A 13,251-nucleotide genomic window follows, 5' to 3' on the forward strand; every position below is an offset into this window, starting at 1 on the left:
AGTTAGCTGATGATAATATCATCAAACCTTGTGAGACCACAGTGAGACGTGAAGACACGGTGGTCCTGCCGGCTCGGTTCTCAGCCTCACAGACATACTCTCCTTGGTGCGTCTTCCTGACTCTGGTGATGATCAGCGTGTGTGTGTCGTGGTCTGAGGAACACTTGAACTCTTTGCCAGATTTGACCAGCTGACCATTGAAAAACCAGCTAACGCTTGTGGCGTGTCTGATGGTGGCAGCTAGAGCCACAGTGCTGTTTGCTTCAGCGCAAACATCCTGCAGAGAGTCCTCAACAACCGGACCATCCAGCAGGCTCTCGGAGGACTCACTAATCAGGACAGCCTCAGACAGAAACTCCTCTCCGGTGTTTCTGAGGACAGCCTGAGCAGGAACCTGTCCAGCAGCATCTCCAAACTCCATTAGACTCAAATGAACTGACTCGTGGGCTTCAGTGTGACTCTGAACTACCTTGCACTCGCTTCTGACTGCTGCAGCCTGAGACACTTCAGCAGGAAGCCCCACTACAGTCTCAGCCACCAACACAGACTCCACCACAGAGGAGAGCATCTCTTTGGAGGATGCAGAGCTGACCTGAGCCTTCTGAGGCCTCTCGCTCTGCAGTGTTCTCTGTTCGGCAGTGAGACTTTGCTGCTCCTGGAAGACAAATGTGTGCAAAGCTACCTGCAGTTCAGACCTGAGGTCAGCGGTCTGAGGGTAGTCCCCTTCAAAGGACAGCGTGATCTCCAGAAGGACATGAGGTGATGTGATTAGATATGTAAACGCGGCCCACCTGGGTTCTATCTGAACATCTACCTCCAGAACCTGTGTGGCCTTCAGCCTTCCTACGACTTCAGCCAGAAGCACAGGCTGATCCGTGGCCACAGCCGACCGCAGAGCACCCTGGAGCTGCTGCTGTATGTTCACACTTGATGGTCTGGGGATGTTAACAGTGAAGCTGAGTTCCTTAGCTAAGGGCTGAGCATGCTGACACTCATGGACAGACACCAACCCTTTAGGTTGGGTCTGAATTTTGACTGTCCAACTCTCAGCCTGACGAATCTCATCTGAACGTTCTCCCATGATGACCTGCTTCTCCTCCAGCAGCACCAGCTGCCGGACTGACTGTCCCTGCTGGATCTGGACTGCAGAGTCCTGCTCAGCAGCTTCAAGGAGGGTGCAGCTTTCAGCAGCGGTGGCCTGTTCCTCTATGAAAACTGGCCTTTTGGGAATCCTCGGCTCTGTTCTGACTTCAGGCTGGAATGTTTCATCAGCATCTAGCTGCGTGGTGTGACCTTCCTCTAAGATGGGAGTGTCTGTAACATTTATGGCCCGCGTGATGTTCCAGTAATCCTCTCTTTGTACTGACGCTCGCTGCTGCCTGCTGGCTGCTACAAGAGGAGTCTCCTTTGACAGCAGCACGGGCTGGGAGGACACCCCCAGGGTGTTTGGAGCTCTGGTTTCTGTGAGAAGCTGCAGCTTGATCCCACCTACAGACAGGTCCATGTCTTGGTGATACTCAGCAGTGATCTCCTGTGTCATCTCTGAGGTAGCGGTGTGGCTCGTGGCCAGGTCCTTTCTCATTGCTGCCACCTGGTGGTCAGGCTTGGTAAAGGTCAGGCTGTCTTCCTTCAGTAAAACGGGTACGGACTTGACTACTTGAAGGTATTTGGGAGGTGGTTGCTCTTTCTTTGGCTGAACTGAGGTAGAAGCAGTCTTTGCTGTGAACTCTGAAGTTGACTCCCACACCACAGCCTTCTGCTCTTCCTGAGTGACTGAATGCAGGAACGACGGACCCTTTTTGACCTCTGCCTGCTGGACAAAGGGCTTCTCCATGCTGAGTTTTCCCTCAGACTGTAAAACATCTTGATCACTGATCGTCTGCAGATTAAGGACTAGGCTGTGTTCACAAAGAGGCTGTAGACTCACTGGAGGCTCTAAAGGTACCACCTGCCCCAGATGTTCAGCCTGAATCTTATACTTGTCCTCACTAGCAATAGCTGATTTACAAACCTGGTCTTTGCTTGGCCTGATGCGTTGCTCCTCAGGCCTGTTCAGGTCAAACATCTGCTCTTTAGACAAAGCTACTGTAGTCTGACTGACAGGTGCTAGCGTTGGTGTGGATTGTTGTTTTTCACTCACAGGTTTGGAGGCAGAGATCACAGCTGGCAGAGGTCCACACTGCATTTCCGAGAGCAGCAGATGCCCTGCACACTGCGCTGAGTATAAAACCTTGACCCCTTCACTGACTCTGAAGCTCTGTTCCTCCTCTGGTTGATGCACAGGACCCAGAGATTCATCTTGAATGGCTAGAAGTGACAGGACTTGGTGGCTGCTAACCAGCTGCCTAGGTTGGGTGGCAGACTGCAGGTGTTCTGGACTCTGACGTGTCAAAGGCTCAGCTTGCACCGTGGTGAGGGGCAGGACTTCCTCAGACATGGCTGACATGAGCTTTGATGGCTGCTCTTTGGACAACTCCAGTTGGAGCACCTCAGGGCTGAGGACTCTCTCTAAGTGCTGCTCTATGATCTTCGGTCTCTCCTGGACTGAAGATAAAAAAGCTGCATGGTGAAGCTGCTTGGTGGGAACAGCTGAGACCTGAAGTGGATGGGTTGGAGCCAGTGAGACCCTCTCCTGGACCTCATGGGACTGTAGCACTGCTGCTTGGTGGGTGTACTGCTCTAGATGAAGAGTAGCAGCAGAAATATTGAGCTCCTTGAAGGTCTCCACCTCCTCACTGGGAATTATCTGCCGATCTTCTGTACTAATGGTGTAAATCATCTGATCAGACCGGCTTCTCTCGTAGGATCTGGATTCGATGCTCTGCTCAGTCAGAGAGATCTTCAGACCTTTGGACTTCTGGACCAGTTTGTGTTCTTCTTGAACTTTTTGACTGAACACAAGCAGCTCAGCGCTACATGAGACCTCCCCGTACTGGTTGGAGGCCTTACAGGTGTAGGCACCACCATGCTCCTGTTTGACTTTCTTAATGTTTAAAAAGCCTGATCCATCTGGGTTGGTCACTAGGACCCAGAGCCCCATAGGATCGATGTGGATGTGCCCTTTGAACCACTGAACCTGAGGAAGGGGATCGCCAGTGACAGAGTACCTGAAGAAGCACTGATCCCCCTCCAACACCTGGACAGACTCTACAACTTGTAGGAACTCTGGAGGCTTGCCAGTGGTGGCTCCTTCATCAGCTCTGTGTGGTTCCTCAGACTGAATGTGGAGATAGGAGGAGCAGGAGGACTGTCCATATCTGTTACTAATGGTGCAGGAGTACTCGCCCTCAGACTCCCTCTGAGCTTCAGTCACAACTAAACTAAACTCATCTCCTTCCTGAACAAACACATACATGGATGAACTGGTTATGTTCTGGCTGTTGTAGAACCACTGGATGGTCGGCTTAGGGAACCCTGACACCTTCACGGTGAACCTCACTGTTCCTCCAACAGCCACAGCTGCTGGAGAAAGCCTGCTGATGAAATCTGGCTTTTTTCTCATCTCTAAAGATCTGGAGAAGCGTTTGGTCACTGGCTGGAGTTCAAGTGTTCTGGCTGTGTGAAGTAACTTTGGGCCGGAGTCGTCCTGGGCCGTGTCCTCCACCGCCACAACTGAAGAGGCTGAGTGACACAACCACGATATAAGATGAACCACTTGTCCCAAACTGGTCCGATCAGGTCTAACTAGTCTGCAGAGGTCTAACTGGTCTGATCTGGTCTAACTGGTCTGATCTGGTCTAACTGGTCCGATCAGGTCTAACTACTCAGATCAGGTCTATCTAGTCTGCAGAGGTCTAACTGGTCTGATCTGGTCTAACTGGTCTGTTCAGGTCTAACTGGTCTGATCAGGTCTAACTGGTCTGTTCAGGTCTAACTGGTCCAATCAGGTCTAACTGGTCCGATCATGTCTAACTAGTCTGCAGAGGTCTAACTGGTCTGATCAGGTCTAACTACTCAGATCAGGTCTATCTAGTCTGCAGAGGTCTAACTACTCAGATCAGGTCTAACTGGTCTGATCCGGTCTAACTGGTCTGATCAGGTCTAACTGGTCTGTTCAGGTCTAACTGGTCCAATCAGGTCTAACTGGTACGATCATGTCTAACTAGTCTGCAGAGGTCTAACTGGTCTGATCAGGTCTAACTAGTCTGCAGAGGTCTAACTGGTCTGATCAGGTCTAGCTGGTCTATTCAGGTCTAACTAGTCCAATCAGGTCTAACTGGTCTGATCAGGTCTAACTAGTCCAATCAGGTCTAACTGGTCCGATCTGGTCTAACTGGTACTATCATGTCTAACTGGTCTGATCAGGTCTATTGATCAGGTCTAACTGGTCTGACCCGGTATAACTGGTCTGATCAGGCCTAAGTAGTGGAATCGGGTCTAACTTGTCTGATCTGGTCTAACTGGTATGATCAGGCCTAAATAGTCCAATCAGGTCTAACTGGTCTGATCAGGCCTAACTAGTGGAATCAGGTCTAACTTGTCTGATCTGGTCTAACTGGTCTGATCAGGCCTAAATAGTCCAATCAGGTCTAACTGGTCTGATCAGATCTAAATAGTCCAATCAGGTCTAACTGGTCTGATCAGGCCTAACTAGTGGAATCGGGTCTAACTTGTCTGATCTGGTCTAACTGGTATGATCAGGCCTAAATAGTCCAATCAGGTCTAACTGGTCTGATCAGGCCTAACTAGTGGAATCAGGTCTAACTTGTCTGATCTGGTCTAACTGGTCTGATCAGGCCTAAATAGTCCAATCAGGTCTAACTGGTATGATCAGGCCTAAATAGTCCAATCAGGTCTAACTGGTCTGATCAGGCCTAACTAGTGGAATCGGGTCTAACTTGTCTGATCTGGTCTAACTGGTATGATCAGGCCTAAATAGTCCAATCAGGTCTAACTGGTCTGATCAGGCCTAACTAGTGGAATCAGGTCTAACTTGTCTGATCTGGTCTAACTGGTCTGATCAGGCCTAAATAGTCCAATCAGGTCTAACTGGTCTGATCAGATCTAAATAGTCCAATCAGGTCTAACTGGTCTGATCAGGCCTAACTAGTGGAATCAGGTCTAACTTGTCTGATCTGGTCTAACTGGTATGATCAGGCCTAAATAGTCCAATCAGGTCTAACTTGTCTGATATGGTCTAACTGGTCTGATCAGGCCTAAATAGTCCAATCAGGTCTAACTTGTCTGATCTGGTCTAACTGGTCTGATCAGGTCTAAATAGTCCAATCAGGTCTAACTGGTCTGATCAGGCCTAACTAGTGGAATCAGGTCTAACTTGTCTGATCTGGTCTAACTGGTCTGATCAGGTCTAAATAGTCCGATCTGGTCTAACTGGTACTATCATGTCAAACTGGTCTGATCAGGTCTACCTGGTTTGATCAGGTCTAACTGGTCTGACCAGATATAACTAGTGTGATCAGGTCTAAGTAGTCCGATCATGTCTAACTGGTCTGATCAGGTCTAACTAGTCCAATCAGGTCTAACTAGTCCAATCAGGTCTAACTGGTCCAATCTAGTCCAACTGGTTTGATCAGGTCTAACTGGTCTGACCAGGTATAACTAGTGTGATCAGGTCTAAGTAGTCCAATCAGGTCTAACTAGTGTGATCAGGTCTAACTGGTCTACAGAGGTCTAACTGGTCTGATCAGGCCTAATTAGTGGAATCAGGTCTAACTTGTCTGATCTGGTCTAACTGGTCTGATCAGGTCTAAATAGTCCAATCAGGTCTAACTGGTCTGCAGAGGTCTAACTGGTCTCTGGTCTGATCAGGTCTAACTTGTCCGATCAGGTCTAAATAGTGGAATCAGGTCTAACTGATCTGAACAGGTCTAACTAGTAGAATCAGGTCTAACTGGTCTGATCAGGTCTAACACTAAGATTATTACCCAAGTCTGACCATAGGCCCAGGGTCTAAAGTGGACTCTGTGCATAAAGGGTAGCTAGGGCCAGGACTACACCATTCTTAGGGTCTAGCATTAGACTCAGGTCCAGAGCAGGTCTGGTCTAGAGTACGTGTCCTAGCTGATATTTACCTTTCACTTCCTGCTGGATCGCCGGTTCCTTTTCCACTTCTGGAACTGTGAAAACAAAAAACATTCCCAGTTAAAGACCATCCTGAACTGGCTTCTCAGCTCCAGCTGGTTAGAGTCAGAACCGATCCGTGTTTGGGCTTCACTGGTAGCCCTCTTCCTACAGGTCTAAGTGTGGTCAGTAAACAAGACTAGGTCCTGGTAAAACCCAAGAAGACTGGTGTGACCTTATGAAGACATATCAGTGGAGACAGTGTGCATGAGTGGGGACACAAAGCCAGAGTGAGGACAAAAGCATGCAGAAGATGCCAACCTTTCATCCCTGAGCTGAACTCAGCTCCTTCAGCTGAGCCTATTTGATTAAAAGAGTAAGGGCCGGCTGGCCTGGGCCCCGCTTTGTTAGCACCGATACAGCAGAGAGCACCGTCGTGTTTCAGGGACAGGGGAACGGAGTCCTGGACATTCAGACGGTTGTAAAGCCACATGACACAAAGTCTGGGGAGCCTTTTCAAAGTGCTGGACAGGGAGCTGCTGTCTTTGGTTCCGATCAGCAGCTCAGGGGGAAGTTTGATCAGAAACTCATTCTGCTCATCATCAAGCACAACATCTGGAAAGTGCAGATGGCTGATCAGGCTGTACACTCTCTGAGAAGACTTAGCCAGAGGTCCCATCTTCTCCCTGGACTCTTGCTGCTCCTGGTCAGAGCAGTTGTTAGGGCTCTCCCTGTCTGCCTGAGACGCTTTAGGAAGAGAACCGGTGGGGATGGGGGTCCCTGCTTTGAGGTTTGCTTCTTCAGCTGGGTGAGAATAAAGTTAGGGAGAGCGATTAGGGGTCAGAGAGGAGAAGGTTACGACTCTGATCAATAGTTAGTAGGATGGAGAATGAGATTAGCAGGGAAGCGGGGGGGGGGGGGGGGGGGGGACTATGTCACCAGGGTTGTTATTGCATTACATCCTATCAGGTTACAGACTGGAGGGGGGGTCCGAAGCAGGGAGAGCAAATGGAAAGGTGGGATGGATCAGGAATTAAAAAAAAGATTAACCACCTTCTACGGTGAGCCTGGCAGAAGAACTGTTCTGACCGTGTTGGTTGGTGGCTGTGCAGCAGTAAAGTCCCTGATCCGCCACATCAACACTACAGATGAGCAGGGACAAAAGTTCCCCGCTCTGAGAGCTCCTCACCCGCTCCGTGTTCACCAGCTTCTGACCGTTACGATCCCACACCACAGCAGAGAAGGGCTGGCCATCAAATGAGCAGCAGAACTTGGCCATCTCACCTCTGCTCACGCGGACATCGCTCATCTCCACCAACAGCCGGGGTCTGCTGTAAGAGCTGGTCTCCATCTGAACTTCTACTGTCCTCCAGGACACAGAGGAACTCTCAGAGCGCAGCTCAGAAAACTCAACACTGCGGGCTGTGTGTCCCACAGACACCTGGGTCTCCCGACTCTGGGTTAGTTTGGGCTCAGCGCTCCTCTCTCTATCTAAGGTTCTTACATCTGGGCAGCAAGAAAGAATAGAAGCATTAGATCAACACAGCACATTCCATGACCTTTCCAGTTTATTTGCCAGAGTGCAGTTGGGTTGAAGATCTGAAGATTAGTGAAGAAACGGACCGAGGCTGATTTCTACACTCAGCCATGCAAGCTTGGCTGGGCCAGAGCATTGAAACCAGCTATTGACTTTGTCCATGAGTGTGCAGGATCCAGAGCTTCCAGTAAGCAGATGTTTTGAGCTTGCTGGTTTACTGGGAAAAGAGAGTGACATCTTACAGAAAGACTACATAGAAACAAGTGGAGAAGAGAAGGCTTCATGCATCAGAAGACGAACCAGCAGTACCAAAACCAGGTCTCTGGGAAGACTGACCAGAGTAAGTCAACAACTACAGCAGAACTGGATTCTGTCTCGTCTCTGACGTCAAACATTTAATCTGAATGGACACTACAGAGCTGTCCCACAAGGAGCCCAAAGGCCTATCAGGGTTTTCTAACAGTAAACCTCTGCGTGACTCGGACAGGTGTGCCACAGTCCAGCTGTTCCAGAGCTCTCTGCCTGCTGCTGTAGGCTAGAGTCTACACCTACATGTCGGTCTGGGCATCTCCATTAGAACATGCCAAGCCAGGCCAGTGTTGTGGCTGACCAATCACAGCATGTTTATTTAGAAGAAGCATGTATTGTTCTATGTTTCCTTTATTTGTAAGTAGTTCTTCAACAACGTAACAACAGACTGACATCGTAGGGGTCCAATCATAAGTGGGCGGGACGTTACTGCAACTGAGCAAAACTAAGATGGCCACAGCTCCAAGGTGGTCCAATCGCAGCACTCTATTGGTGTAGTGGGCCAATCACACCACTCAGTGGGTGGGATGTAACTGAAAAAACAAAGATGGCGACGGCTTAGGCTTCATCTTTGGACTTTTCTGACTTGGGCTTTTCTTTGAGCCAAGAGCAGGTAGAGGTACTGGAGTTCATCCCTGCTATCCCACAGCATTTGGGGACCATTTGAAAGACAACCGTAGATCCCGCCTCTCCACTGGGAGCCGTTAAGGGATCGTGGCCAAACCATATATTCACCTATAACGGACGGCTTGCAAGGCCAGCTTCTTCTGAGTTCAGAGGCTGACGTTCACCACCACGGTTGGGTTTCTGTGTGGTCCACAGCTCACCTTTCACTATTTTTGTGTCAACTTAAGACTCCGACTGCCAACCTCCACCCTGACTGTTCGTCACAGAGTTGGTAGGGAAAACCATCTACACTGAAGTGAGCCGTTTTACATCAGTAGTGCTGTTAGAGCCCCTTGTTACTTCCAGCATTCTGCTTTGAAACCCCAAAACAGGAAGAGAGACCTCCTTTCATGATGACCAAGCAGTAAGTTTTGACTCTTGCAGAACATACGATGTGTGACAGAACTCACCATCCAGGATCAAGGTGGCAGAACATGTGACCATTCCTGCAGAGTTAGTAGCGATACAGGAGTACTCTCCCTCATGGGACGGAAGGACTCTGGAGATCTCCAGCAGGCAGGTTTCATCTAAATGGGACATCCTGAAGATGTCAGACTGTCGAATCTCCCTGTCCTTACAGAACCACGAAACCTGCAGGTCTGAGAACACAACGGTCAATGAGTTAAAGCTCACCTGAAAGGTGTATTTCACTTAAATTAACCAAAATCCTGTGTAATAGTTTTAAAAAGTTTAGTTTATTAGTTATGTCCCTGGGCTGCCACCGTATGGTGGTGGACGGGTTTAAGTGACCCTAGGAGGCATCATGCCTCTGGTGGGGTCACCCATAGCAAGCAGGTCCTAGGTGAGGGACCAGACAAAGTGCAGCTCAAAACCCCTTATGAAGAAAAATATAAATGGAAACAGTGTTCCCTCGTGCAGACGTGGGTCACCGGGGCCCCCCGGGCCCCCCTCTGGAGCCAGGCCTGGATGTGGGGATTTCGACTGGGAGGGGGGCTACTCAGGGAGTATGGGGTTGGCGTCAGAGCTCGGTCCACACCTTAAATGGTTACCTAAAACTGTTTTGATTGTAGTTTTAGTTTGGAGAGCGTAAACAATTATTGATGTTTGGGACATGAATTCTGCTGCTAAACTTCAAAGTCCCCCATTTGGGGGCGTTAGGGCCCAAAGGGTTGGGGGGCCGGGTGGAAAGGTTCAACAGGCTGGAAATGGCCTGTGGGCTGCCAGTTCAGGTTCACTGGGCTAGAGGGTACCAACGCTTTGGCAAGCCATTTTAACATTTTATCACCAAGCAGACCCCTCTGTAATCCCTGTTTTATATAACAATAATTTAATGTATCGAGCCCTGACGAAGGCCCTGTGGGCTGAAAAGTGTCAGCATTTATGTTTTTAACTACTTAAGCCATGCACCAATAAAGGCTTTTCATTTTGTATCTCCTGAGTGCCTCAGATCTCATTTTGCCCTAAGGGTATCCATAATAACAACGGCACTAGTAGGTAGAACGTTTGAGATGTCTCAGAATCCCTAAAACCTACGGTGGCCTTTTACCATTTATTAGTCACACTGGATATGTGTTCCAGATACCTGTACTCCTGTAGTTCCTGCTAGAGTACTGATATCCATGAGTACGTTCTGACTGATAGTAACAATCATTCAGCTACAAAGTCTTTGACATTACAGATATTATAGAGCATAAAAGTAACATCAGTTACTTTGCTAGGTAACTACTTACTTTTACTAAGTGATAACTGAGTTACTAACTCAATTACCTTTTGGAAAAGTAATATGTAACTGTAACCTATTACCTTTTTAATGGAAGATGCCGAACACTGTCCCTGTTTTTGACGTTTTTAAACGACACCACCCGAGTACACCCCCTAGAGCCTGGAAAAGCAGGCCGAGCCGAGCCATGGCAAATGTTACAGGGCTGATCCGGCACTGGACAGTAAACATCAGCACCTTTTTGTTCCTCAGCCAGTAGGAGAGTCGTACCTTCTCCAGAGACACTGCACTTGAGCTGTGCAGGATGTCCCTCTGAGACCAGGACGTCCCTCATGGGGGTGACCAGAACCGGGGCAGACACCTGACTCGATACCACCTCAGGAACTGAAACACAAAAGGTTTCCCAGGTGAATTATCTTAGCTGTCGTGCTCTGCTCTCCAGTTAAGACCAGCTGCTTTATGAACACTAACAAAAATCACACAGCTCACCTTCCACTGTGAGGGCGGCGGAGGTTGCTGCCTCTCCGTAGTCGTTTTTGGCCTCACAGCGGTAAACAGCAGCATCCTCTGGGAAGACCTCGAGCAGCAGCAGTGTGTGCTCCTCTCCGTCATGAAGGAACTTACATTTGTAGCTGGTGGAGAGGAGCTGGGAGTCCTTGTACCAGAGCACATGTGGCTGAGGGAGTCCGCTCACCTGAGTGGAAAAGCGAACCAACCGACCCGACATCACCATCTGGGGCTCCATGGGGTGCACAATCTGAGGTGGCTCAGGCACTGCACAACAAGCACAGGGACAGCTGATTGCTTCGGACTTCCAGAGAAAAGTCTCCATTCGTAAACTAACATTCACGTTGATGCTTCTGTAGCGCTAATTAAACAGCTAACAACACAGAACCAATCAGAACATCCGACTCATGGACCTCTGACTGCTAGAGCTCTTACATCTCACATGGAGGTTCATAGTGCTCCGGTTCTTGCCGGCGATGAAGGTGTACTCCCCAGCGTCACTCCTGTAGGTCTCAGAGATGGTGAGACGGTGCAGCCTCCTGATGGCCACGTAGCTGACCCTCTCCTCCTCTGAGAACTGGATCTCCACACCGTTCCTCAGCCAATGACCCTCCACATCATCCTCGTTCACCTCAAACTCAAAGTTCGCTCTTTGTTTCTCCACAACCTGCAGGCAAATGCAGGGTCAGGGTCGAGGTCAGAGACTTTGAAACTCAACCTGAGCTCCTGGACTCACCGTGATGTCTCTGCTCTCAGGCTCTGAGATTCTAACATCCCGTCCTTCCACACCCAGGCTACCCTTTGACATGCTGGACCCAGCCACGGCGGTGTATTCACCAGCATCTGACATACGCACCGATGGCAAGACCAGACGGTGCAGAAACTTGTCAGAGGTCATTTTGTACCTGCAGGAACCACAGAAGGCATCATCATCTTCATCATCATCATCATCATCATCATCAACCTTTATTTATAAAGCACATTTAAACGGCAACAACGCCAACCAAAGTGCTGTACAAGACAATACATCACCAAAATGGAAAAAACAAATAAAAACTATTAAAAAAAATAAAGAAAGAAATTAAAAAACAGGAAAGCACAAGGGGCAGAGCAGGTGAGTCATGATGCTGGAATCAGTTCTTCCACTGGGACAGGGCCATTACCTATCAGACATCTCCAGCTCCTGGCCGTCCTTCATCCACATCACCTGGACGTTGGGCTCAGAAACTTCACACTCAAACGTAGCTCTCTTCTTCTCAGTGATCTTCAGGTCCCTGAGGTGTTTGGTGAATTCAACGACACGAGCTGCAGGCAGACAAACATTAAAAACGTCAACAAGGACTGTAAAGGTTAAAGGGAGCTTCATTCAGAAGATTGCTGGCTCCGTGAGGAGACGGCCACAGTAACAGAGAACGGAGAGCTTACCCTCTACATAAAGCTTAGCAGTGGTCACTGCAGACCCGGCCATGAAGGTGTAATCGGCGCTGTCTCCAAAGTGCACGCTCCTGATGCTCAGACTGTGAGTCAGCTGTTTGCAGCGAGCCTGACACCTGTCTGTGGACTTGATTTCCACGCCGTTCTTCAGCCATTTGTATGTAATCCCTTCATAGTTAACATTCACCTCGAACGTGACTGAGTCCTTCTCCTGAGCGTTCAGGTCCTCGAGCATGCTGGTGATCAGAACCGCTGCAGAGAAGAGGAGAATGAAGCTACTGAGGCTGTCTCTCCGCCTTTTGTACTAAATACAGAAAATCTCGTGAAGAAACTCAGACTGGGTTTCTCTTTCTAAATCAACTGTTTTTCTTTTGCGACAACAAACGGATCAGTCACTGCAACATTTCTGTCTGTTCTGGATCATGGAGACCGTTTGTACATGAAGGCCTCAGCACAGTGTCTTGGTTAGATTCATGTCGTCATGCCTTGATGAGGTTGATCACTAACTGTAATAATAATAATAATAATAATAATAATAATAATACATTTTATTTGAGGGCGCCTTTCTCAAACCCAAGGTCACCTTACAATTAAACAAAGATAAAAACAATAAAAACAACAGAGGTTGAAAGAGCAATAACGACAAATAAGATACATAAAAATTGGAAACATTCTAAAGTCTAGGTCTAAAGGGAATAAGCTTGTCTGAATAAGTGGAATTTGAGGTGTGCCTTGAATAATAAAAGAGTCCGTATTTCTAATGGCGGAGGGAAGCAAGTTCCATGATGGGTCAGTGTAGACCACAGACCCATCATGGTGAATTGTGTTCTCCAGTGGGATGACCTTCTTTGTCCACCGGGAGGTTGGGACATTGGTACACCTTCCTTTATAAGGCCATGCTTGGATTACTGCCACCTACATCTGTAACTTCTCAGTCTGCATTCAACGATCAGCTGTTGCTCTAAAGGTCCGTTTGCTGGCACCGATCTGGGCTGAAGGGCTTTGGTTCACTCTGCTCCTTCTGCATGGAGCAGGCTGCAGGAACGCTGGAGATGAACCCGGTTTGTCTCCTTGACTACATTTAAAACCCGCCTGA

General features: G+C 48.7%; 1 protein-coding gene across 3 annotated transcripts in view; it reads right to left on the reverse strand.

The window, feature by feature from the left end:
- ttn.1 (titin, tandem duplicate 1) overlaps positions 1–13,251 on the reverse strand; it is a 191,048-nt gene that overhangs the window by 153,367 nt on the left and 24,430 nt on the right. For all 3 annotated transcript variants that reach the window (XM_070552981.1, XM_070552980.1, XM_070552979.1), the window contains exons 29-39: positions 12,147–12,407; positions 11,885–12,026; positions 11,458–11,626; positions 11,157–11,388; positions 10,704–10,988; positions 10,485–10,598; positions 8,944–9,132; positions 7,075–7,527; positions 6,343–6,825; positions 6,033–6,077; positions 28–3,621 (exon numbers count right to left, since the gene is read on the reverse strand). In XM_070552981.1, the coding sequence (XP_070409082.1) occupies positions 28–3,621; positions 6,033–6,077; positions 6,343–6,825; positions 7,075–7,527; positions 8,944–9,132; positions 10,485–10,598; positions 10,704–10,988; positions 11,157–11,388; positions 11,458–11,626; positions 11,885–12,026; positions 12,147–12,407 (5,967 nt within the window). The remainder of the gene's footprint in view (positions 1–27; positions 3,622–6,032; positions 6,078–6,342; positions 6,826–7,074; positions 7,528–8,943; positions 9,133–10,484; positions 10,599–10,703; positions 10,989–11,156; positions 11,389–11,457; positions 11,627–11,884; positions 12,027–12,146; positions 12,408–13,251) is intronic.

The sequence above is a fragment of the Nothobranchius furzeri genome, chromosome 7 (assembly GCF_043380555.1).
Source record: "Nothobranchius furzeri strain GRZ-AD chromosome 7, NfurGRZ-RIMD1, whole genome shotgun sequence".
Taxonomy (NCBI): Eukaryota; Metazoa; Chordata; class Actinopteri; order Cyprinodontiformes; family Nothobranchiidae; genus Nothobranchius; species Nothobranchius furzeri.